The sequence below is a fragment of the Salvia splendens genome, chromosome 19 (genome assembly GCF_004379255.2).
Source record: "Salvia splendens isolate huo1 chromosome 19, SspV2, whole genome shotgun sequence".
NCBI classification, from domain to species: domain Eukaryota; kingdom Viridiplantae; phylum Streptophyta; class Magnoliopsida; order Lamiales; family Lamiaceae; genus Salvia; species Salvia splendens.
In genome coordinates, this window is record NC_056050.1 from 8,880,192 (window position 1) to 8,905,357 (window position 25,166).

Genomic DNA, 25,166 nt, shown 5'->3' on the forward strand with positions numbered 1-25,166 from the left:
AGGAAGTTATGGTCGTTTTACGAAAGCCGCGCATTCTAGAATAAAACGTGCGACTAGGCAAACATGAGTGACTGGCGTTTTACGAAAGCCATTCCAACATGAAAAGCACGACCGGGTGTTTTTGTGCGTGAAAATGAAAAGTCTCCGGAAAAGGACTCCGAGAGGCGGATTTTTGAATTATTTTATTTGAGTGTTTTTTCTCCTCCCAACACCTCCATCTATAAATAGGGTCTTTTGGTTTCATTTGTAATAGATAGGTGGAAGTAAAATTTGAGTCTCTTTTGAGTGTCCCTTCCCATGTTGGGTGAGATAAATGTTTGGAAAATTCATGGTCAGACTATTGTTGCTTGGTGGTTAGCTCGGGGTAGCCACTTGGTAAATTCTTAACTAGAACCATCACTTAAGCTTTGCCACTAGTTACATGGTAGAGCGAAGGATCATGTGACTAGCGGCAAAGCTTGAGTGATAATATAATACCATAAGGGCTATAGTTCTAGTTCTGAATTTATTAAGTGGGCGACCATGGATTTTCCAAACATTCATTTCACCAAACATAGGGAAGGACACTCTAATAAAACTCTCAAATTTTACTTGTGCCTATCTATACAAATGAAACCAAAAGAACTTGTTTATAGGTGGAGGGGCTGAGAGATGAAAAGACAGTCAAAATAAGTTAAAAATCTGCCACTTGGAGTCTTTTTTCGGAGACTTTTCGTTATCCTGGACAAAAATGATCGGTTGAACGTTTGTTTGCTTGGTCGCGCGTTTCATTCTGGAATGCGACTTTCATAAAACGCCCGGTCGCGTGTCTGTTTGCCTGATCGCACGTTTCATTCTAGAATGCGCGACTTTCGTAAAACGCCCATAACTTTCTCATTCAGACTCTGATTGAGGCGTGCAAGGTACTCCCATGAATCTCTTTCGCAAAAACGACCATAACTTTCTCATTCAGACTCCGATTCTAGAATGCGCAGCTTTCGTAAAATGACCATAACTTTATCTTGATAGGCAAATTCCGATTTGAAACAGACCCCAACTCCGTTCAAACTCCTTATCATGTCTTCGTCCCTTTCATCCTTGCAAATGGTTTAGTGCTACCCCGGGTTCACTTCAAAAAATGTCTAGTAAATTTCCAGTCATATTAATGTTTATTTCTACTCCCTCTTGCAATTAAAGAAAAATATTTTTGTCTATTTGGAACGTCCATAATTTAAAATTTCATTTTTTTTTATTTTAATTAGTAGGTCTCACAATTTACTAAATCACATTTCACTATATAACTAACCCTCTACTATATAACACTCTACGTTCAACTAATCTTTTCTACCTACATTTCTTAAAATCGTACAAGTCAAAGTGAGCATATAAATGAGGGATGGAGGGAGTAATTCATTTACATGATAATTTTCTGTTTATGACAATTTTACATGATTTTAAATAGTTATACAAAATTTAATGAAAATTTTAATATTTTTAAAAATTGTAGATATTTAAAAATTTTAATATATTAATTTTTAATGTAAAATAAAATGTTCTTTACTTGCACTGTGCATTTATCAACTCCTTTGTTTTTAAAAAAACAAGATAGATGAATTGACTCTGTTCCCTGCTTGATAAAAATCTCAGCTGTATGATAAGAAGAGATATTACGTCGCAATGTTGGCTCCGATTAAACAACTCCTCCATCCATCACCACTTCTCCACACTTTCCTCAGACTTTCACCACCAAAATCTCATCTCCCTTCTCCAATCATCCCATCAAATCTCTCAAACTGCTCGAATTCACTGTTTGATGGTGAAGACCGGTCTCGACCGAATCCCATTTCCACTGAGCAAGCTTCTCGCTCAGGTCTCTACGCAGGATATCAATTACGCAGATTCCATCTTCAACCAGATAAAAAGCCCCAATCTTTACATGTTCAACACCATGCTCCGTGCCCATTCTATCAGCCCCAATCCCGGAAATTCCCTCCTTTTGTTTAATTGCATGAGGGCTGAGAATCGCAGCTTCGATTTCGATCAATTTACATTCATTTCAGTTCTGAAATCTTGCTCCAGTTTGTTCGAGATTCGGGCTGGGATTGGAGTTCATACCGACGTCTTCAAATCTGGATTCGCTTCGGTTTTGAATGTGATGAATGCTCTTTTGCATTTTTATTGTGTTTGTGGTATGATTAAAGATGCGCGCCAAGTGTTCGATGAATTGGCTCTGAGAAAAGACGTGGTTTCTTGGAATACTTTAATGGGTGGATATCTTTGCGTGGAGGAATATTCTTTGATTTTGGATTTGTTTAAACTATTTTGCAGAGATAGTTTTGGTGTTGGTGTGAGTGTGACTACTTTGCTAAATGTTGTTTCAGCTGTGGGGCATTTGTTGAATGAAACATTGGGAGAAACTATACATGTGTTTTGCTTCAAGCTTGGTTTCTTGTCGAATTTAAACGTGGTTGCGGCTTTGATTTCCATGTACGGGAAGCACGGCCGCGTGCATTCTGCGCTTCGAATCTTTGATGAAATTGATGTTAAAAGAGATGTTGTGTTGTGGAACTCTCTAATTGATGGATATGCTAGAACTGGTCTTCTTGAAGAAGCCATGGAGTTGCTGAGATTGATGAAGGATCACGGCATACGGCCTAATTCTTCTACGGTGGCGGGGTTGCTTTCTGCTTGCTCCGCCTCGGGGGCTCTTGGGATAGGCGAATACGTGCATGGTTATGTTGAGGAGGAGCAGTTGCCGTTGGATGCAGTTCTCGGCACAGCAATAGTAAACATGTATGCGAAAAGCGGGCTGCTTGATAAGGCTGTCGATGTTTTCAACCGGTTGGAGTTTAAGGATGTCAAGAGCTGGACGGCTATGATCTCGGGATGTGGAGTGCACGGGCGAGCAGATCATGCAGTCGCACTTTTTCGTAGGATGGAGGAGGAGGGTGTTGTGCCGAATGAGGTGACGTTTCTGACGGTTATGAATGCTTGTAGTCACGGAGGCTCAATGAGAGAAGGGCTGAGCTGTTTCCGGAAGATGGTGAATGTTTATCAATTAAAGCCGAAGATCGAGCACTATGGATGCATGATTGATCTCTTGGGCCGCGCCGGCTTGCTGGAGGAAGCGTACGAACTGATCAAAGGATTGCCAGTCAAGAGGGACGCCACTGCTTGGCGCGCATTGCTTGGAGCGTGTAGAGTGTACGGGAATGTCAAGCTGGCCGAGGGCGTGAAGGAAGAGCTCGAAGGGATCCGTGAAAATCATGCGGCCGATTCACTCAGCCTTGCTGGTGCTTATGTTGCTGCTGGAATGGTAGCAGATCAAAGATATGAAGTGGAGAATGCTTGGAAGGGAGCTGGATATAGCAAAATTGATCTACCATTTTGATTTTAGATTAATCGTAATTTCAAAAGTTCAATATCTGTAAGAGATCAGAAGCTTAGAAATTACTATCTTTTACAATAGAGTAATCACAACCTTAGAAACCACTAGTTCACAATTAATTCTCTCCATTCCACACAGAATAACAGAAGGCAAACTTAATCTGCGATGCGATGCGATGCTCGAGATCACAGAAAGAGAGGTGAAGTAGTTGAGAGTGACGACGCCAGCCTTGTTTCGTTGTTTGACCTTCAACTCATAAACCACTCTGCACATTTCCACCCCGTTGTTGTAAGCTGGAGTGTATTATAAACAGTCTCTTCTGAATTAAAGAGTGGTTTAGTCGTTTTTACCTCATTCCGTCCACCCACATTTCAGTTATCAATGTAACAGAAATTTCCCAGTTATGTTCCGGATCATATTTTGGTCACCTCCACAGATCTTATAGATGATGCCTCTAACTGCAAACCCGAGTGTGCACAGTCCATGCAAGATCGGACGAGAGAATCTACACACTGAATTTAGCAAGAGCATGAAGGAAATGATACTTCGAGTGCATGATACTAGAAAATTCAAGGTTTAGCATAAATATCAATGTTGTCAAAGCAGTATGGCGGCTCCCCCGAAAACCGCCACAAGAATATGGCGTATCGGTATGGTGGAATATGGCGGTCATTAATTAAATAATATTTATATATAATTCAAAAAATTAGAAAATAATAAAAATATAACATTAAAATTCAAAACTCTTTAAACAATTAATAAAGCATAAAATAAAAAGCTATTATATATAAAAAGCTATAATTAAAGTCTTTAGTTCAACAAAACATAAAGCCATCCTAAGCAGTACTCAATAGTCATCAATTTTCAAGCTCAATATAGAATTCTAGTTCACCCTCATCACTAGAGGTGCCAAGGTTTACGGTTTCGGCGGTTAACCGCGAAACCGTAACCAACGGTTACGGTTACAGTTTCGAAACGGAACCGTGAGAAATTACCCGAACTGAAACCTTTGATTTTAGAAACGTGGTCAGTTCAGGTTCGAAAATTTCTGAACCGAAACCGTGAAAAACTGCTAGAAAACCGCGAAACCGAGCCGGAACAGCAAAAAACCACCAAAAACCGGCGGTTCGGAACCGTGAAAAACCGTAAAAAATCGCCGGTTCGGAACCGAAACCGGAGGTTTTGGAACTGTAACCGAGAAACACCCTCGCAGTTCGATTCCAGTTCAACAACTTCCAAAACCGGAACTGACGGTTCCACACCGTAACCGCCAGTTCCGGAACCATGGGCACCTCTACTCATCATTATCATCGGCATCCATTGTTTCATCACTATAATTAGGGTTTCAATTCTATTTTAAGTTTAATCTATTTTCATTTTTCATTTTAATTATAAAATAAAATGGGTTAGAATGGTTGGGTGGGCCGGTTCAATTTTGGGCTTATACCAAAATTCAATTAAAAAGTAAAAAATCTATTAAAAAGTCATAATTAGAACCAAAAATGTCAAAATTACAATAAAACACTGCCATGGCAGGATATAATGGCGCCACGACCGTGGCGGGCATGGTGGCCGATACAGAAAAATGCCATAAATCAGTGTGGCGATGGCGTTTTCATTACTAACCGATATGATATAGCGCCATATCACCGCTACAACCGCTATTTAACAACATTGATAAAAATCTCCAACAAACCATCCGAATAAGCTCCAGTGATGTAGAACAATAGGGGGAAAAAGGAGGAAATGAGTTCTTTCGGTTTAATAATTACCCAGCCATTCAACAGCCTCAGGATCAGTGTTATCAATCTCGTATGGTGGCTTATGGCGGTTCGCCTAAAAACCGTCACAGGGATATGGCGTATTAGTATGGCGGTCAATAATTAAATAAATAAAATAATACTTTTTATTTATACATAATTCAAAAATTGAAAAATAACAAAAATATAACATCTAAAACTCTTAAAACAATTAATAAAGCATAAAATACAGCTCTAAGATCCATGTTTCTTGCATAATGCCCCATTCCTAAATGCAGTACATACGCAATGTTGTCAAATGGCGGATATGACGGTGCTATGGCAGCGCAATGTTGCTATGGCATTTCCACCACAGAACGCCATGCCATAGCGCCATGGCGGCGCCATATCCGCTATTTGATAACATTGCTTAGGATCAGAGTGCAGTGGGTCGTAATCACCAGAAAGTCTGTAAAGGAGGACCTGCATCATTCATTGCAAAACTTCAATAAGAACAAACTTTGTTCAACCCTTTGGAAGTGACTACATTGCTTTTACATAAATAATTATTTCTTTTCTTTCTAATTCTTTTTCTATTGAAATAAGCCAATAAGGCAATGACACATCCTAATCACCGATCATCAAACGGAAGCAGATTATATACAGAATAATATATTTCCAGATAAAAATATGAATCTGTATTTGGGCTATCTTTTGTATATAATTTTACAGTCAGCAAATTTGAATTGAGTGTCTGCTCTCTTTTACACCCATACTGATGGGAAGGAATAGAAGGACTACCACCAGAAAGAAGAAAGCAATCGACAACTGCAAATTTTGTATTGCAATCATGTCTTTATTCCTATTCATTTGTTGCTTCTGAACTAAGGACTATATCTGATCCAATAAACAAAATCCCACAAACCTGTGAGGGTTGTGTGCATTCTTCAAATACAGCAAATGGTTGACTTTTAGGAATTTTATAAGTCAATGTCTGACTGGTATGACGGGTATTTGGAAAAAGAGTAAGGCTGGGATGATTTTGAGAATCCACCAGCACCCCGCAAATAAAGAGACATCCATATAAAGATGTTTCATACCTTATGTATATACGTATGTATGTATGATATAGATGTCCACACACATAGAAACTTACCGTTGCACACAGTAATACGCCAGACTCTTTTTCGTAACTTGAAATTTCAACCTCGACAATTGCCGACTTGCCTGAAAGGTAATCCAATATGATTTTTCCCTTAAGGTGCAGTCAACCATGTGCAAAGAAATGTTAATATCATAAGCAACGCAAAACCATACTATAGCCTGAAATTTTTTAATACAAGAGAGGGTTAATGTGAAAAATTTTTCGACAAAATCTAATATACTACATGGCAGTTCCTACAAAATGGGGATTTCCAGAAAGGTTAGATTTTGATAAAGAGGAAAAGTTATGCTTCATTAATGTGTACCTCAAAAGGTAGATACTGTGTTATACTTATAATACTAGGTCTAGGGGCTATCAATATTGCAAAAGTTATCAATATAAGTTCCAAACATCTCTAGCCTGACTCATTAACTACAAGGAAAATGATAAGAAAAAGCTCCCATCAAGAAGGGTAGGTTCAATATTTGAAGTGAACCTTTATCATGCAGCCCAGAAATTGTCGCCTTATTTAGTATCTGTTTCAAAAATAGACATAAGAATTAATAGGCTCCAGCCAGCACAGATAGGGCTAAAATACATGTTACTGATCTACGATAAGATGAGAAAAAACCTTACACAGCCATTAGAAGGAAGAGATTTGTATATCTCTATGAACTGTTGCCCATGTAATAGGAGCCTAGGATCAAATCTAGAAATGAAAGGTGTCAGAAAGTACTTTAAACAAGTACACTCAACCAAGATCTGTTTCCTGAACAATCCGTCAAAGTATAAGGCAAACAAATGTGCAAAGAGACATCAACAAAATTACTTACGCCAAACCCGGCATCTGTGTAAAATATGGCAGATATTCAACAGAAAATAGACTAGCAAATGTTGGCAAAACCTGCATGAAAAAATATAGTATAATATACACATTTAGATTTTCTTTATTAGTTCAACACGCACAGAAGTTAGTAATACATAGATTTAGAGTTGCTTTATTAGTTCAAAACACACACAAACTTCTATGCAGAGAAACCTTGATCTGTTTTCAATGTGAAAGGGGTGCGAATTGAGAATCATTAGATAAGTCATAGAAAATAACACAAAGCCAACCTTAAATCCTTACTTCCAAACTTGCTTATGATTAAATGCACAAAACCACTCCCCAACCCATCGTTGATGTGGTAATTCCAAGTGGCCAGGTGAGTCAAACCTTAAGATATCAGGTTTATGTGGTTATCAAATTGCTATTTATACATAACTATAGAAGCTATTATTTCAAATTTTCTTAACAATATAAATTTTTCTACCTTTGATTGCACCTTTTATTTTTATCAACTAATTCAATTCGCATCAACCATTCTCATTTTTTGATAGACTTTGTGCATCAATCACCATATCTTATGTTGGATTCGTAATCAAAGGAAATTAGGAACACAAATGCAATCACTGGAATAGATATATTACAATACTTTGCAACGATTATTAACATTTCCAGAGAGATAGAATATCATAATCTAAAGTGTCAGTTTAATGAAAAGACTTATTTGCCCTTTTTGACGGGAAATTGTGAAGCTATTTTATTTGCTCTTTTGGTCATTTTGAGAAGGCCAGAAACTTAAGACAGAGCATGTCATAGGATATTGTGAAAGCTTTTTATTTTGTGAGCTATTTTGTGCAGATGTTGGGAAAGTGTGAAAGATTACAGAGTAGTACTCCCTCCGTTTCACCATAGTTGAGGTGAAACTTTTCAGCACGGAGTTTAAGAAAGGGATGTTGAGTGTGTTGAATAAATAGATAAAATAAGTAAGAGAGAGAAAAATGTGGAGAGAATAAAGTAGAAAGTGAATAGAGTAGAGAGAAAAAAGTAAGAGAGAGTAAAGTAAGAAAGAGAAAATAATTACTATATATGAAAATGACTCAACTATGAAGAAACTTCCCGAAATGAAAAAAATACTCAACTATGAAGAAACGGAGGGAGTACCATACAAGCTACGATTTTAGGAAACTGTGACTTTTGATTCAAATTTAAAAACAGAGCCAAAGGCACTACGTTTTTCTATAAATACATATCACCATCAATTAGTTTTCCATGTCCATTTTTTATGAAAACATAAACTAATAATTAGTATTAATTTAAATAAGATAAAAGAAGTTTTATTTAAATCAAAATTGAATATTATAAAGTGTAGATTAATTATTCGATGTTGATGGCATTTTACTATTCAATCCTATATGTTCTTAGAATATATTAGCTCTCTTTGTAAATGAGGTAGAGATTAATGTTTTAATCCTCCTATATATTCTATTAATTTAATACATTATATTACAGTATATTCTTTTACTATATATTACTATATAATATATATTATATATAATATTAATTTTATATTATATATATATATATATGTTTTTTTCATTTTTATTCGGTTTTTGAAGTTCGATTTTGGTTCGGTTTGAGCAAAAAATCGAACCGAAACACCAATGCTCACCCCTAGATATTGTTTCTCAAAGATCTACTTTAGTTTTTTTTTATCTTAGTCTAATATCGAAAATAGAGATGTCAATCGGGCCAACCCGCTCGGGTTGTTGGGTTATTCTGACGGGTTGCAATTTTTCGACCCTAACCCTTCGGGTTTGGGGCTAATCCGGCCAAAATATTCAACAATGCTTAGTTCCAATTTTTATTTTATTAAAACTTAGAATTCATTTCCACTACTTCACATAATAAAGTAATTGAATTACTTAATCTTCTTTGTTTTGTAAACAATATAATTATTACTATAATGATAACACAATTATTGTACTACTTCCATCCCATGCTACTCGCACATTTTTCTTTTTAAACCGTAAATTAAGAATTGAGTAATTAGTGTACTTAAATTAATAATTTAAGTGTAATAAGGAAACACTCAATAAGTGACACTTAATTAATTATAATATTTTAATTAAATATGATAATTCTTACATAAAATAATAGTGCAAATAGTTTAAAACTAGACAAAAAAAAGAAAATAAAAGAGCGAATAGCAAGGGACAGAGGGAGTACAAAATAAAAATAAAAATAAAAATATGTGTTTATTAAATAATAATAATATTTTAAATATAATATCATGAACTTTGGAAAAATAATAATCTCAATATTAATGCATTCTAAAAAATATAACCACAAATTTGCAAAACACAAAAATGTTAGCATATAATTGAATTCGTTTGTAGTATCATTATGATTTCTAAAATGAGTAATTTTATCCATAAAATTTATGAAAGCAAAAACTAATAAAATTATGAAAGCATGATCTATATTCAAAATAAATCTTAAATTTATTATTTTAATTGAAAAGTATAACCCGTCAGGTTGACCCGCAACCATATCGGGCCAGCCCGCCTAACCTGCCGACCCATTCGGACTGGCCCATATAGCCCGTTTTATATTCGGGTCGTAAAAATATAGTCCTAACCCTATAATTTATCGGGTTATCCCTAATCGAAATTCATTTGGCCTTTGGCCATGCATTTCAAGATGTGCTAAAATTCATGCAATGATATCCTCTATTTTATTTTATTTACTCCACTCACATTAGTTGATTAAAACTATATAAAATCATATGCCGAAGTCTAAATGCTTCATTTGGAGTGTGATAATATAAGGACATTCTATTTTTGTAAGTGTTCATAATGTGATGAATTTTTTTTTCCTATAAATTTATTAAAATTTGTATTCATAATTTGAAAATCTTAGGTCCCGTGCATAGCACGGGTGATAACACTAGTTCAAACAAAACCATAGTTTTATAAAATATTATAACACCCCAAATCTCCCAATATATTTGTATTCCGAATTGAGTCATTAAAAATCTCTTGCTACAATTAATTGTGATTTAAATTGCCATTTCTTAAAGCAAATAAAATAATTGTTTAATTAAACAAGAGGTGTAAGTTAATCAATGTCAATTACTTGTATAATCGTTAATTAGAGGAGACTATTAGCAATTGCAATCAATACCTGAATGGATTCGTGATGGTAGACATATTTGAGCTCCTTATCATCCACCGCATCTTTGGAGCAAGCTCCAACACCAAGCGCATAGTATAACGCAGCATCCCTGTTCATCAACCGAATCACCAATTCAACCCACAATATTGCATTTTCCTCACAAACTATGGCTGCTCTACCTTTCATCGCCAAAATCAGGGCACGAAATAAAAAAACGGATTAGGAGTGAAAAAAATTAATGTGAGAAAGGTAGTGAGAAGTGTACCTGCGGGAATTGGTATGAAGTGACGAGATTGGGATCAGTCTCTGATGTTCCAGCCATGGATAAATTTCAAAATTTGCAGAAGAGGAATTGAGAAAGGTGTGTAGTCGTATTGGGATTTAAAAATATCTATCCATTTGACCATTTAGATAATGATGCAAGTCAATTTTCTTTTACTCCTACTTTATTTTTGTCTTTTTTGTTGAATCAATCAAATTCACTAGTGATACTAAATGTTTTACTTTTATTTCAATTTAGAGCACCCATAATCGTACTCCTGCCAACGAGCACGGTTATGGGCCCGGTGCCACTATTTCTATCTGCACTTAGGCAAGAGCACAACACCTACAGCTGTGCTCTTCCGCAAGAACGAGCACAAGGGTCCCACCATTCTATTATTCAATTTAAATAAAAACATTTCCATAATATTAAAATTCATTAAAAAAAATCAAAATAATATTACAAATTACAAATAAAATAAAAAAGACATAATTAAAATCCTAAAAATTAAAAATTACATAACTAAAATCCTAAAAATTAAAAATTACATAATTAAAATACTAAAAATTAAAAATTATAAAATTAAAGCTAAAAATATCCCCGTGGAAGACTATTCATCCGGCGGCACTACCCCTAATTATTTTTGGAGGCCCAATATCATGGCCTCGTGCGATCGAAGTTGCGAGGGGGTCATAGTTGACCTATCGGCCATATTGAGTTGGGCCAAAATCGCCCACAACGAGTTGGTGGGGGGTGGAGGTGGCGCATAGGGCACGGGAACGGGAGCGGGTTCGGGAGCATCGCCGGATGGAGTCGCGGCGCGACGGCGGTTGGCCGCCGCCTTCTTCCTTCCTTGCGGTCGGCGTTGTGAACCGCTCGGGCCGGTGTCGGGGCTACCCAAGTTAGCTCCGGCGAGTTGGCTAACCACGTCTTCGGAGCCAACGTCGGATAGGGATACCGACCTTGACCGTTTGGAGGAGCCGCTAGAGGAGGATGTTACGCCTCCCCTATACTTCGGATGGGACCGCGTCTCGTGCCAAATATTGAGGTACTTGAACGCCTTGTAGTTCATGGATTGGTAGGTCGACATGGCGGAACTAATAATGTCGACCTCGCTCCGGCCGCTCCCCGCCGACCGCTCTTCCTGGAGGTAATACCCCTGAAACTTTTGGATTTCTTCCTTGGCTCTGTAGATGGCGTTGGGCACCATACTCTCGTTGCGCTCGATTGTTCCCTCCGGCCGGTTTTCATTGTACTGGCGACAAATGCCCCACCAAAAGTGATCGCTGGATTGGTTCGTGCCAACCTCCGGATCTTCGGAGATTGACAAGAATGCCTTGAACAATTGCTCCATCTCCGCCGGAGTGTACGGTGTGCGGACACCGCGAGTAGGAGGAGTCAAAGTTTGGGAGGGGGCAGTCGACCTCGCTCAAGGTTCGGGTGTCCACCCGTATAGCCCTTCGGAGGCATCTTGGTCGTTGATCGGGTAAGGCCGGTAGCCACCTGGAACGACCGAACTTTGGGTTTGAGGAGAGGCTGAATATTCCGTTTTCGGACTAGGAAACGGTTGTGAACCGAACCAATCGGGGTTCCAACCGTGGGAGCCCGGAGGGTGATCGCCTTGGCCGGACATTGTTATGTTGTATGAGTGGAAGAAAGATTGAGAATGGAGATGAGAGAACGTAGATGAGAATGGAAATGAGAGAATGTAGATGAGAATGGAAATGAGAGAATGTAGATGAGAATTGTGTAGTGTGGTGTGATTTTTTTGGTGTGAAAGTGGGGGTATTTATAGATGAAAATGTGTATTTTTGGGGGAAAAAATTAAAAAAAAATAATTAAAAGTGGGTAGAAAACTGTAGAAAATGGATATATTTTTTTGGGAAGTGGGAAAATATTTTTTTTTTTAATCGATTTTTTAATTAAAAACCGATTTAAAAAAAAATTCAAATGCAACGGCTATGCCGTTGCCCAATCACGTCCGGCCACGTCACCTGCTCGCTGCCACGTACGTGCTCGATGCATCGAGCAGCGCCGTGCTAGCGGCGGACGACGTCTTCCGTACCGCTGTGACGGACGGACGGACGCCGTCCGTCCACCGTTGCAGATGCTCTTAATACAAAAAGTATTAAGTTTACATATTTCATACAAAAAGTTTAGTTATTGTTTCAAAATAATACATTACGGTAAGCACCTGCTAACACCGTTACTTTTAATCACATCATACATACAAAAAGTTGCGTCAATGTTTCAAATTTGTACAAAATAATTTTAATTAAAACTTTCCATTAATTATTACAAACATAGTTATTTTTATTACTCACAAAAATAAATGAAAAACACGTAGAAAAAAAATCACCACTCTTCACCATCAAATTAGAGAATTGCATTTTATTGTCGAGCTTTCTCATGTAACAACGGAGAATACAAACTAAAAAGATATTGAATTTTTTTTATAAAAATTAAATATTGACTTATTGACTGTTTGAAGCTCAAATTAATCATTTTGTACAGATGAAATATGGACTTATTTTATAATGTGTTCTATAAAGAATACAATAAAAAAAATAGAGTAAATTGAGAGACATAATTTTTTTAAACCACGATCAATTGCTGGAAGAATTGATATTGACTGTTATTTTTAGAGTGATTAATTGTATTAAATATGTTTTATTCTTTTATTATGATGATAAGTTGGACAAATAATAAACTAACTAACGGTGTTTAAAATATTTAACGGAATGTATTATTCTGTAATATTGGAATCATGCTTAGTCAATTGATTTTTGACTAATAATAAATGTTACAAGACATTTAATTTTGTGAAATTAAATGCAATAGCGTCGATCTATGTTCCTAGTAGATGACCGTAGTATATTCATTTTCTCAAATACGATTCCCGGTGAGTGAGAAATAATATATTAAAGTTGGTCACAATAAAGCTAGAAATGAGCTATGTGAAAAGACTAAGGGATTAATTAACTAGGTGTTAATTATCCCACATCGGGGATGATAAACTTCTTTGATAAAGTATCTAATCAGATGAATTATCATATGTAATAATTATCGTGGAATAAGACGGGTGACAAAGCCCATACGCGCGCGCCGCCCGCGAGCCGTGCACCGTGACCCGTGACCCATGCCCCGGGTGCCTGGTGCCTTGGATCTTGGATCTTGGATCTTGGCAATTGGTCTTTGGTCTGTTCTTTGGAGCTAGTCGTTGAGCGTGGTTCGTGCCCCGCTTGTTCTTTTTAGACCAACCCAAACTCCACGCTATCCCCGCGGGTCCTGGTCCACGTCATGGTCCCGCTGGACCCCGACGCATGACGGGAGACAAAAGGTTCCCACTGGACCCCGACGCACAACGGGAGACAAAAGGTCCCCGCTGGACCCCGACTCACAACGGGAGTCAAAAGGTCCTCGCTGGACCCCGACGCATAACAGGAGACAAAAGGTCCCCGATGGACCCCGACGGTCCATGGTGTATCCCGTCGTGTAGCATGTCCAGGTGCGTCGTGTCTCTTCAGCTCCCACTGGCTAGTGCACCAGTCAATAAGCCCCGGCGGTTACAGTCAAGCCATCATGGCACGCATAATGGTTGTTGACTCCATCAATGCCCTGCAGGTGGACTTGGCCTATAAATAGGCATACATACATTGCATTCTACATAGAATACACAAGCATTTTTGCATACACGCTCTCTCACTCTCTACATTGTCTTCCCGTCGAAGCTCTGCCCTCGCCATCATCTAGTTCGCCGGAGCTTGTTCCGTCTGCGGTGCTGCAACGAACAAGATGAAGCTGTTTTATCTTTGGGGACGACTCGCCAAACCGAGAGCACTACCGGGGCATATCTCGTCTTGCGGAAAGAGGACTCCTCGACTCGGCTTACATCTTTACGGTTTATTGTTTCGAATTCTTCTTTGTAATTTCAATTCAATTTATTTTCCGTTTAATTTCTCTTTTCTTCATTGGGTTGTACTACGCCCGGTTAGTGTATCTTTGTATCACAGTTAAACAATCTTTTTATCCAACATGTAATACTAAGTAAACGTTTTGTATGAAATATGTAAACTTAATACTTTTTGTACTAAATTAAAATAAAGGTAAAACATTTTGTATGAAATATGTAATTACCTGATTAGTCTGGTTCACTACGCGATCAATTTACGTGATCTAAGTAATTTAGTTTGATCAAATATTCGCATTTCTTCATTGCACGATGTGAAGTTTATTCGCATTTCTTCCTGGTGTTATTTTCTTAAATCCATCTATAATTTCATTCCAATCATGACAACAAATCATTACGAAGTGTTTCACAAGCTACTAGAATATATTCATCGAGCTCAAGAGTCAAGAGTATTAAGTGAACCCTCTACCAGTTCCTACACCAAGAACCCATCGGTACGTCCATTGTGACTACGAGCTTGGTGCGGAAAGGCTCGTCGATGATTACATTGTTTAGCAACCGCGATAGTGACCAGACGTCTTCGGACATTGTTTTGGTATTCTCCGAAGGTCATTCTTGTGCATAGTAGATACATTGACGACTGATGATGAATACTTTTAACAATAAGCAGGCGACACATTGCATAAGTGTACATCTGCACTCCGACAACTTGCCATAGGGGGAAGTTCCGACATCTTCAACAAGTAGTTGTTGTGTCTAGAATGAGATATAAGTCTTGCCGGGCGAAAATTACACGAAAAGAAAACAATGAAAATTACACGTTACAACTGAAAAAATTACAACGGGAAAATATCTGTGGACAGTGGTAAGCCGAGTCGAGAAGTCCTCTTTCCGCAAGACGAGATACGCCCCGGTAGTGCTCTAGGTTTGGCGTGTCTTCCCCAAAGATAAAACGGCTTCGTCTCTGAAGTAGCAGCACCGCTAGCAACAGAGCTCCGACGAATGGGAGTAAGGCGGGGGCAGAGCTTCGACGGGAAGATTATGCAGAGAGGGAGAGAGCGTGTATGCAAGAATGCTTGTGTATTCTATGTAGAATGCAATGGATGCATGCTTATTTATAGGCCAAGTCCACCTGCAGGGCATTGATGGAGTTAACAGCCATTATGTGTGCCATGATGGCTGACTGTAACCGCCGGGGGTTATTGACTGGTGCACTAGCCAGTGGGAACTGAATAGACACGACGCACCTGGACATGCTACACGACGGGATACACCATGGACCGTCGGGGTCCATCGGGGACCTTTTGTCTCCCGTTATACATCGGGGTCCAGTAGGGACCTTTTGTCTCCCGTTGTGCGTCGGGGTCCAGCAGGGACCTTTTGTCTCCCGTCATGCGTCGGGGTCCAGCGGGACCATGACGTGGACCAGGACCCGTCGGGGATAGCGTGGAGTTTGGGTTGGTCTAAAAAGAACAAGCGGGGCATGAACCACGCTCAACGACGAGCCCAAAGACCACCCAAAGACAAATTGCCAAGGTCCAAGGCACCAGACACCCGGTGCACGGGGGTACGAGTACGGGACACTGGACACGGGTCACGGTGGATGGTACGCGGGGCGCGGGTCGCGGGTCGCGGGCGGGCGGCGGCGGCGCGCGCGTGTGCGCGCGTGTGGGCTCTGTCATCCGTCTTATTTCACGATAATTATTACACATGATAATTCATCTGATTAAATACTTCATCAAAGAAGTTAATCATCCCCGATGTGGGATAATTAGCACCTGGTTAATTAATCCCTTAAGTCTTCTCACAAAGCTCATTTCTAGCTTTATTGTGACCAACTTTAATATATTCTTTCACTCACCGGGAATCGGATTTGAGAAAATGAATATACTACGGTCATCCCTACTCGGAACGTAGATCGACGTTATTGCATTTAATTTCACAAAATTAAATGTCTTGTAACATTTATTATTAGTCAAAAAATATTTGACCAAGCATGATTCCAACAATCTCCCACATGAGTGGAAATTGCTAGATGCATATGTATGCAGACATAAGCTCAACCCTCAAGAGGTATGTAAGCATAAGGAAAGGTATTTTTTGACTTTGAACCATCCATAGTCAACACCATCGGATACACAGGCGGACTAGTAGCGCGATGCTTTGAACTATTCCTCCACGGCGTGCACCGAGACAATGTTGTTAACACTTAAACACCTCAACCTCATCCGTTCTCACGTTTTGTGTCCATTTCAGGCCTTGGACACCACTTTGGATTCATAAGTGTATTGTTTGAAGCGGCCCCACTTCACACTTACATAGGTGATTCCTCGTTAAGTATCTTGCCATACTTAGTCTCCTTGAGAACTTATTCTCAACGAGATCCTTTAGGGATCATTAAAAGTCATAGACTTAACCTCACCACTAGGCAAGTTTTTCAACACTCTATTGCGCTCTAGGGAATAGATATAGATGAGTGTTTCACACGAACTCTCATAACTTAGTTTACCCATTGAACCAAGTTCTTGGGATCTCCAGTCATCATGGTTGGGTTACCACTATGACAATTCTTTAGTTTGTGGATTTCAAACCCATTCCCTCTAGCAATTTATTCATTTGATCACGATTTAACCCTTTGGTTAGCGGATCCACTAGATTATCCAATGACTTCACGTAGTCAATTGTAATCACCCCTGTTGTGATCAAATGTCTCATGGTATTATGCCGTCGACGAATGCGTTGAGATTTACCATTGTACAAGCCATTGTTTGTCCTCCTAATAGCGGCTTGGCTATCACAGTGAATTAACACTGGAGGCACGGGCTTTGACCAACATGGAATATCTTCAAGGAAGTTTTTAAGCCATTCGGCTTCTTCCGCGGCTTTATCTAAAGCTATGAATTCAAATTCCATGGTGGATCGGGCTATACATGTCTGTTTCGTGGATTTCTACGAGACAACACCACCCCCAATAGTAAAGTCATATCCACTTGTTGAAAGTGAGTATTTGTTATCGGATATCCAATTTGCATCGCAGTACCCTTCAAGTACCGGGGGGTATCTCGAAAAGTGTAGCCCATGATTTTGAGTATACTTGAGATATCTCAAAACTCTTACAAGAGCTTTCCAATGCTCTTTGCTTGGATTGCTCGTATAACGACTCAACTTGTTCACGGCGCAAGCAATATCAGGTCGAGTGCAATTAGTAAGATACATAATGCATCCAATGACCCGTGCATAATCTTCTTGTGCAACGGGCACACTTTGGTTCTTGCTCAAGTGAACATTGAGCTCTATAGGCGTCTTAGCCGGGATGCCATCATAGGCATTGAACCTCTTTAATACTTTCTCAACATAATGAGACTGTGTTAATGTGATACCTTCGGATGTTCTTAGAATTTTCATTCCAAGAATTACATCGGCCAGACCCATATCCTTCATGTCGAAGTTTCTCTTCAACATGGCTTTCGTGTCGTTAATCACTTGGGTGTTACTACTCATGATTAACATATCATCAACGTAGAGACACACTATAACATCTCCATTATCAGTGTTCTTAATGTAGACACATTTGTCACATTCATTGATTTTAAATCCATTTGATAACATCACGTTATCAAATTTCAAGTGCCACTGCAACGGCGCTTGTTTCAATCCATAGAGGGATTTAACCAGCTTGCATACATTTTTCTCTTGTCCAGGTACTACAAAACCTTCAGGTTGTTCCATATAGATTTCATCTTCAAGGTCACCATTTAGAAACACAGTCTTAACATCCATTTGATGAATCTCAAGATTGTGTACAGTAGAAATCGCAAGAAGCACTCGAATTGATGTAATCCTCGTTACAGGTGAGTAGGTATCGAAGAAATCATACCCTTCCTTTTGCTTAAAGCCTTTGACTACCAGTCTAGCTTTATACTTGTCCACTGTTCCATCGGCCTTAAACTTTCTTTTAAGGACTCATTTGCATCCTAAAGGTTTAGCACCTTCAGGTAGATCAACCAACACCCACGTGTGGTTTAGCAAAATTGAATCAATTTCACTGTGAACAGCTTCATCCAACATAAATGCAATATAGTCAAGACCAAAAGTTTTTGGTGTTCTGACCCTGCTACCACGTCTTAGTACCGCATCGTTTGGATCATGCCTTGTTCGCTTGCGCGATTCAGGTTCTTCATCCACTGATTTAGAACTATTGGCTTCATCCTCAATTCTCTTCTCAGAATTGGGTGCAATATTTTCCTTGTCTTTGCGAGGAAATATATTTTCAAGAAATACAACATTTCTTGACTCGATTGATGTTCCCACGGTCACAGTCGGTATTTCAGACTTGTGGACAACGAATCGATATGCACTACTATTAAGTGCATACCTAATAAAGATACAATCAACCGTTTTAGGACCGATTGTAACTTTTTTGGGAAGAGGAACCATTACCTTAGCCAAACACCCCCACACATTGAGGTATTTGTAGGATGGCTTCCTTCCCTTCCACAGCTCATAAGGAGTAACGTCCTTATCTTTGCGTGGGATTTTGTTTAGGATGTAGTTGGCTGTCAAAACAGCTTCCCCCCACATGTTCTGGGGCATCCCCGAACTGATTAGTAACGCATTCATCATCTCTTTGAGAGTTTGATTCTTGCGTTCTGCAACACCATTAGATTGTGGTGAATATGGTGCAGTCGTTTGGTGAATTATATCATTTGCGTTGCATAATTCCTCAAACGGGGCTACGTATTCACCCCCTCTATCACTTCGAATCATTTTGATTTTATATCCAAGTTGATTCTCGACTTCGTTCTTATAATTTTTGAATGCTTCTATTGCTTCGTCTTTACTTCTTAAAAGATAGACATAACAATATCGTGTGCAATCATCTATGAATGTGATAAAATATTTTTTACCACCTCTCGTTTGTACCAATTTTAAGTCACATACGTCCGTGTGAATTAATTCAAGGGGTTTCGTGTTCTGTTCAAACGAATGAAACGGTAACTTAGTCATTTTCGCCTCAAGACAAATTTCACATTTGTTTTGAGTTTCTACTTCATTTTCCTTTAGTAAATCTAAACTTACTAATCTTTTAATGGCATTTTGATTTACATGTCCCAATCTATTGTGCCACAAGTTAGAACACTCAGTCAAATAAGAAGAAATAGATGCATTCTTATTATTAGCCAACGGCTTAGGGACATGGCGTACAACTACACTAAGCTTGAAAAGTCCGTCGGTTACAAAGCCTTTTCCGAGTGACTTTCCAAACTTGTACAAAGAAAACCTATCAGATTCAAATACAAGTTTAAACCCCTTATTCACTAGTATTGATCCTGACACTAGGTTCTTGCGGATGTCCGGGATGTGCAGCACATCCTTCAAAGTGATGGTGACGCCGGACGTCAACATGAGAATCACGTCTCCAATGCCGAGGACTTGAGACGAGGCTTGATTCCCCATATTGATCTTCCTCCCTTCAACTGCAGTGTAGGAGGCGAACTTGCTCTTATCGGCACAAACGTGGACGGTAGCTCCAGTGTCGATATACCAGCCACCTTGTTATCAACAAGGTTGACTTCTTCCATGACCACAGCAACAAGGTCACTTACATCCCAGTCCTTGAACTCTTTTTCAACAACGTGGGCAGCCGGCTTCTTCTTCGGCTTGCGGCAGTCCTTGGAAAAGTGGTCAGGTTTGCCACAGTTGTAGCAGTTGCCTTCAACCTTCCTCGCAGGCTGCTTCTTCTTGCCCTTGTCCTTTGCAATTGGACGGGAGCGTTTGTTGGAGGGACCGCCCCGCTCCAACAGATTGGCCTTTGCAACATTTGGGCCATGGCCCTTAGCCAAATCATCGCGTTTGCGCACGTCTGACTCGATGCGCAGCTTCACGATCAAGTCTTCAAGATTCATCTCCTTTAGCTTGTGCTTAAGGTAGCTCTTGAAGTCCTTCCAGCCGGGTGGAAGTTTTTCAATGACCGTGCCCGCCGTGAAAGCTTTAGGCAGGGCCATTCCCTCGACTGCGAGGTCGTGAATGATGAGCTGGAACTCTTGCACTTGGTCCATGATTGGTCGAAAATCGACCATTTTGTAGTCCAAGTACTTGGCTATTACAAATTTCTTAGTACCCGCATCATCACTACGGTACTTCTTATCTATCATGTCCCACACTTGTTTTGATGTGGGAACAGTACAATACATGTTGTGGAGACTATCATCTAAAGCACTTAAAATAAAGTTTTTACAAAGATAGTCTCATTTGCGCCAAGCGTCATACTCGACGTACATCTCGACACGTGCCTCGTCCTCGCTTGGCGGGGTTAGCTCGTTCTCCTTGAGGAAGTTCACGACGCCCAACGTTGTTAGGTAGAACAATATTTTCTGTTGCCATCTCTTGAAATCCGTTCCCGTGAACTTCGATGGCTTCTCGGCGGGTGGCATCATCCTTGGTGCCATTGGTGCCGAGTTTGTCCCATGAAAGGGACCAAGTCCGTTGCCCCCGTAGGAGCTAACAATTGGGTGGGACACAGTAACCCCCATGTTGCGTGGAGCATGGAGGCCCCCGCATTTGTGCCGACCCCGAAGGATCCAGCTCCGGTGCCGACCCCGAAGGATCCGGCATCCGTGCCGACCTTGAAGGATCCGGCACCCGTGCCGACCCCGAAGGATCCAGTACCCGTGCTGCCCCCCGAAGGAGCTAGTACCCGTGTTGACTCTGAAGGATCCAACACTCGTGCCGTGCCCGAAGGCCCCGACACTCGACCCACTGAAGGATCCAATGGAACCACTGAAAGTGGAACTGACCGACCCACTCGAGGTGAATCCAGAAATCGTCCCAAAGGTGTTGTCAAACACCCAAGGGGTTGTTGATGAAGAAGTTGTGAATCGACCCACTGAAGGATCCAACACTCGTGTTGATGATTACATTGTTGAGCAACCGCGATAGTGACCAGACGTCTTCTGACGTTGTTTTGGTATTCACCGAAGGGCTTTCTTGTGCATAGTAGATACATTGACGACTGATGATGAATACTTTTAACAATAAGAAGACGACACATTGCATAAGTGTACATCTGCACTCCGACAACTTGCCATAGATGGAAGTTCCGACATCTTCGACAAGTAGTTGTTGTGTCTAGAATGAAATATAAGTCTTGCCGGGCGAAAATTACACGGAACGAAAACAATGAAAATTACACGTTACAACTGAAAAAATTACAACGGGAAAATATCTGTGGACAGTGGTAGCAGCACCGCTAGCAACAGAGCTCCGGCGAACGGGAGTAAGGCGGGGGCAGAGCTTCGACGGGAAGATTATACAGAGAGGGAGAGAGCGTGTATGCAAGAATTCTTGTGTATTCTATGTAGAATGCAATGGATGCATGCCTATTTATAGGCCAAGTCCACCTGCAGGGCATTGATGGAGTCAACAGCCATTATGTGTGTCATGATGGCTTGACTGTAACCGCCGGGGCTTATTGACTGGTACACTAGCCAGCGGGAACTGAAGAGACACGACGCACCTGGACTGAAGGGGTTGGCAGCGGAAGCGTGCAGTAATTTACCGATCACATAAATTTGATCTATTTATCACATGTATCATGCTCATAACTTGAATTAAAACATGCTTTAGCATATAAAATCCCTAAAACATGCTTACTACGGAATGATGGCTTGCGTCTTCTCCACGTGAAGATCTTCAGTACTCGACGTCGGACCTTCTGACTGTTGTCCCGGACTATACGCTGATATTTGTGTGGGCAAATCTCACCAACGTACTAGGACTTGAATAACGAAGACAAAACTCAGCTCACAGAGGAGGCAAAATTTCGAACTCTCTTTTTCTTTGAGGGGGACGAAAATTCTCAACAATAATAATTGTGTTTTCTGTCTCCTTTATTCTCCTATTTATATTAAGTCACATACTGGGCCTAGTGAGGGATCTAAGGAAGAATTTGGAACAGGCCTCACCCAATTAGCTTTTTACTAATTAAATTGAACCCACAATTTAATATAAGCTTATATTGAAATATTACAAGCAGCCACTACAGAAGTAATATTGCACTGCCTTCCAAATCCGAAATTATAAGTATTTCGGGTTTCATTTAATTGCATTTAATTTGTTTCTCACGCTTAAGATAGAAACATCCATTAATTAATTATTGTCTGCTATGGACTTAATTAATTAACATATTTTAATCTCCAAGAGTGGACTTAGCAAGAAACACTTATTTATTATTCATAGAGTAATTAAACTCGAACTAGCTAGGTTCCAAATAATAAAACCTTGTTTCGAGCTCCTCTTGTGGATGTTATCAAACGAGACTCTCCTCGCGCACGATTCAACGCAATAGCAATCCTAGCACCGCTAGATAATGATCGCCACTACCCAAAATACCTGGATCGTTGGGTGACGAAAAACCCGCACCTTTGGTAAGTCAAAGTAGTAGATACTCAATATCGTATGCTCAATGCTAACTACATTGATTAAGAAATTAATTATCAAGACCTCGTCTTTCAGTAGATAGCATAAAGACTAGTCTTGCTGTTAGATCCATTCAGTGCTATACCACACCAACGTCATCTTATTTCAATAAGGCTTAGAAATAATCGGACTGACATTGCAACCTTTCGCGATAGGTAGTCTAAGCCTATCTAGGTTGTGAAATTCTTATTTTTCTTTGTTTAGAACTGACCGTGTTACCTTAAATTGGACGACGCCCACAACCGGTCTACTAAAACAAAGACTTAGACTTTGTTACGTTTGCTTATACATTTAAATATGCAATAAACAACCATTAACTGTAAAACATAACAACATTATGACAAAAAATAATCTGTTGCATTTATTGGAAAATAACAATTAGAGTTTTACAGTATCCAATCACTCGAAAGGTGATTTCTAGTATACAAAACCCTAACAATCTCCCACTTATACTGAAAACAGCTTTCGAGTATACAAAATGGTAGTGCACACGTCTAAAATTTCTCTCACTTATACTGAAAGCGAGTTGAGGTCTTGAATGAGTCAAACTTTCATCCCTTCAACATGGCACTCGAACGGTTTCACCGCCAAAGCCTTTGTAAAAGGATCTGCCAGGTTGTTCTCTGACGCAATCTTGACCACTTTTATGTCTCCTCTCTGCACTATATCCCTGATGATATGATACTTCCGCTCTATGTGTTTGCTCGCTTTGTGAGCTCTTGGTTCTTTCGAGTTTGCCACAGCACCAGAATTGTCACAATAAATGGTGATGCTCTTGGGCAGATTCGAAACCACATCTAAATCCATAAGGAAGTTATTGAACCATACAGCCTCTTTTGCAGCCTCCGAAGCGGCCACATACTCGGCTTCCATGGTAGAGTCCGCGATGCATTTCTGCTTCACACTCTTCCAAATTATGGCTCCACCACCTAAGGTGAACACATATCCTGAAGTAGATTTTCTCGAGTCTTGATCAGCTTGAAAGTCTGAGTCAGTATATCCCAAAGGACAGAGCTCGACTGCATTGTAAACTAGAGCATAGTCCTTAGTCCGTTTAAGGTACTTGAGTATGTTCTTTACGGCAGTCTAATGTCCTTGGCCCGGATTCGACTGATATCTTGCCACCATGCCAACAGCAAAGCAAATATCAGGTCCAGTACAAAGCATAGCATACATGAGACTTTCAACTGCCGAAGCATATGGTTCGATGGCGTTTTAGGGCACATCTCTTGAGATAAATTGATGCCGTGTCTAAAAGGTAAGAAACCTTTCTTGGCGTCCTGCATGCTAAAACGACTAAGTACTGTGTTGATGTAAGGTTCTTGAAATAAGCACAACATCTTCTTTTCTCGATTTCGAAGAACCTTGATCCAGAGGATGTGTCCCGCGTCTCCCATATTCTTCATCTCGAACTGGTTCGACAACCATGTTCGTACTGATGACAACATCTTTCTATTGTTTCCAATTAGAAGAATGTCATCTACATATAAAACTAGGGATGTCAATCGGGCCAACTCGTTCGGGTTGTCGGGCCATTCGGGTACGGGCTATTCGGGTTATAATTTTTTCAGGTTATAAAAGTTCGACCCTAACCCTAACCCTTCGGGTTTCGGGCTAACCCACCGGGTTATTCGGGCCAATGCGTATTTTTAATTCTTTTAATATTTTCAAAAAAATAATACGTATTTTAAATTTTCTTTAATTATATACATATTTTTAATTAATCATTCAACAATGAAATACGTATTTTTAATTTTCTTTAATATTTTTAAAAAATATTAAGTTATTTAAATTTATATAACTTATTCATTACATAATTATTTATAAAATATCTCTCAATAGTATGTTTATGTTTATGTATTTAAAACATAAATCAACACTTTGTTTTAAAATTCAAACATAAATCAATTCGTAGAAAATTAAATAAAATTTTCATAACGTTAGAGGTGCATCGTAGATGTAACAAAAATATTTTGAATTGTTAAAGAGTGAATTATCAAGATGCTAGCTAATTGGAGTAACTCTAAGTTTTCTTGAATTATGATTGGTCAAATTTAATTTATTCCAGTTGTAAATAAGTCAAATAATAATTTATCTTTGTTTTAAAAATCATCAAAGTACGCATAATTCAATGACGAAGCGGCGTCAAAACACTTTGCACTATTATATTGGAAATATACTAAAAGAAAGCTTTTATACACGAGTATTTATGAATCCATGAACCACATAGTGATTTTTTTCGTGATCTTATATAGTCGGTTGACGT

General features: G+C 39.4%; 2 protein-coding genes across 7 annotated transcripts; one reads left to right on the forward strand and one right to left on the reverse strand.

The window, feature by feature from the left end:
• Positions 1-1,581: 1,581 nt before the first annotated feature.
• Positions 1,582-3,486, forward strand: LOC121779754 (pentatricopeptide repeat-containing protein At1g26900, mitochondrial-like). The gene has a single exon (XM_042177150.1). It carries the CDS (start codon positions 1,631-1,633, stop codon positions 3,368-3,370), a length of 1,740 nt encoding a protein of 579 aa, XP_042033084.1. The 5' UTR covers positions 1,582-1,630; the 3' UTR covers positions 3,371-3,486.
• A 1,355-nt stretch (positions 3,487-4,841) lies between these two features.
• Positions 4,842-10,651, reverse strand: LOC121779755 (enoyl-CoA hydratase 2, peroxisomal-like). 6 transcript variants are annotated; one of them, XM_042177153.1, is made up of 7 exons: positions 10,516-10,648; positions 10,260-10,425; positions 7,084-7,154; positions 6,887-6,959; positions 6,747-6,786; positions 6,263-6,333; positions 4,842-5,203 (listed from the first exon to the last, which is right to left on the reverse strand). In XM_042177153.1, exons 2-7 carry the CDS (start codon positions 10,365-10,367, stop codon positions 5,129-5,131), a joined length of 438 nt encoding a protein of 145 aa, XP_042033087.1. In that variant the 5' UTR covers positions 10,368-10,425; positions 10,516-10,648; the 3' UTR covers positions 4,842-5,128. The 6 variants fall into 6 exon arrangements, 3 of the variants coding, with proteins under 3 accessions (XP_042033087.1, XP_042033085.1, XP_042033086.1); XM_042177151.1 differs by lacking the exon at positions 4,842-5,203 and adding an exon at positions 5,317-5,589; XM_042177152.1 differs by lacking the exon at positions 4,842-5,203 and adding an exon at positions 5,317-5,589 and having other exon boundaries at positions 10,260-10,429; positions 10,516-10,639.
• Between the last annotated feature and the right edge of the window lie 14,515 nt (positions 10,652-25,166).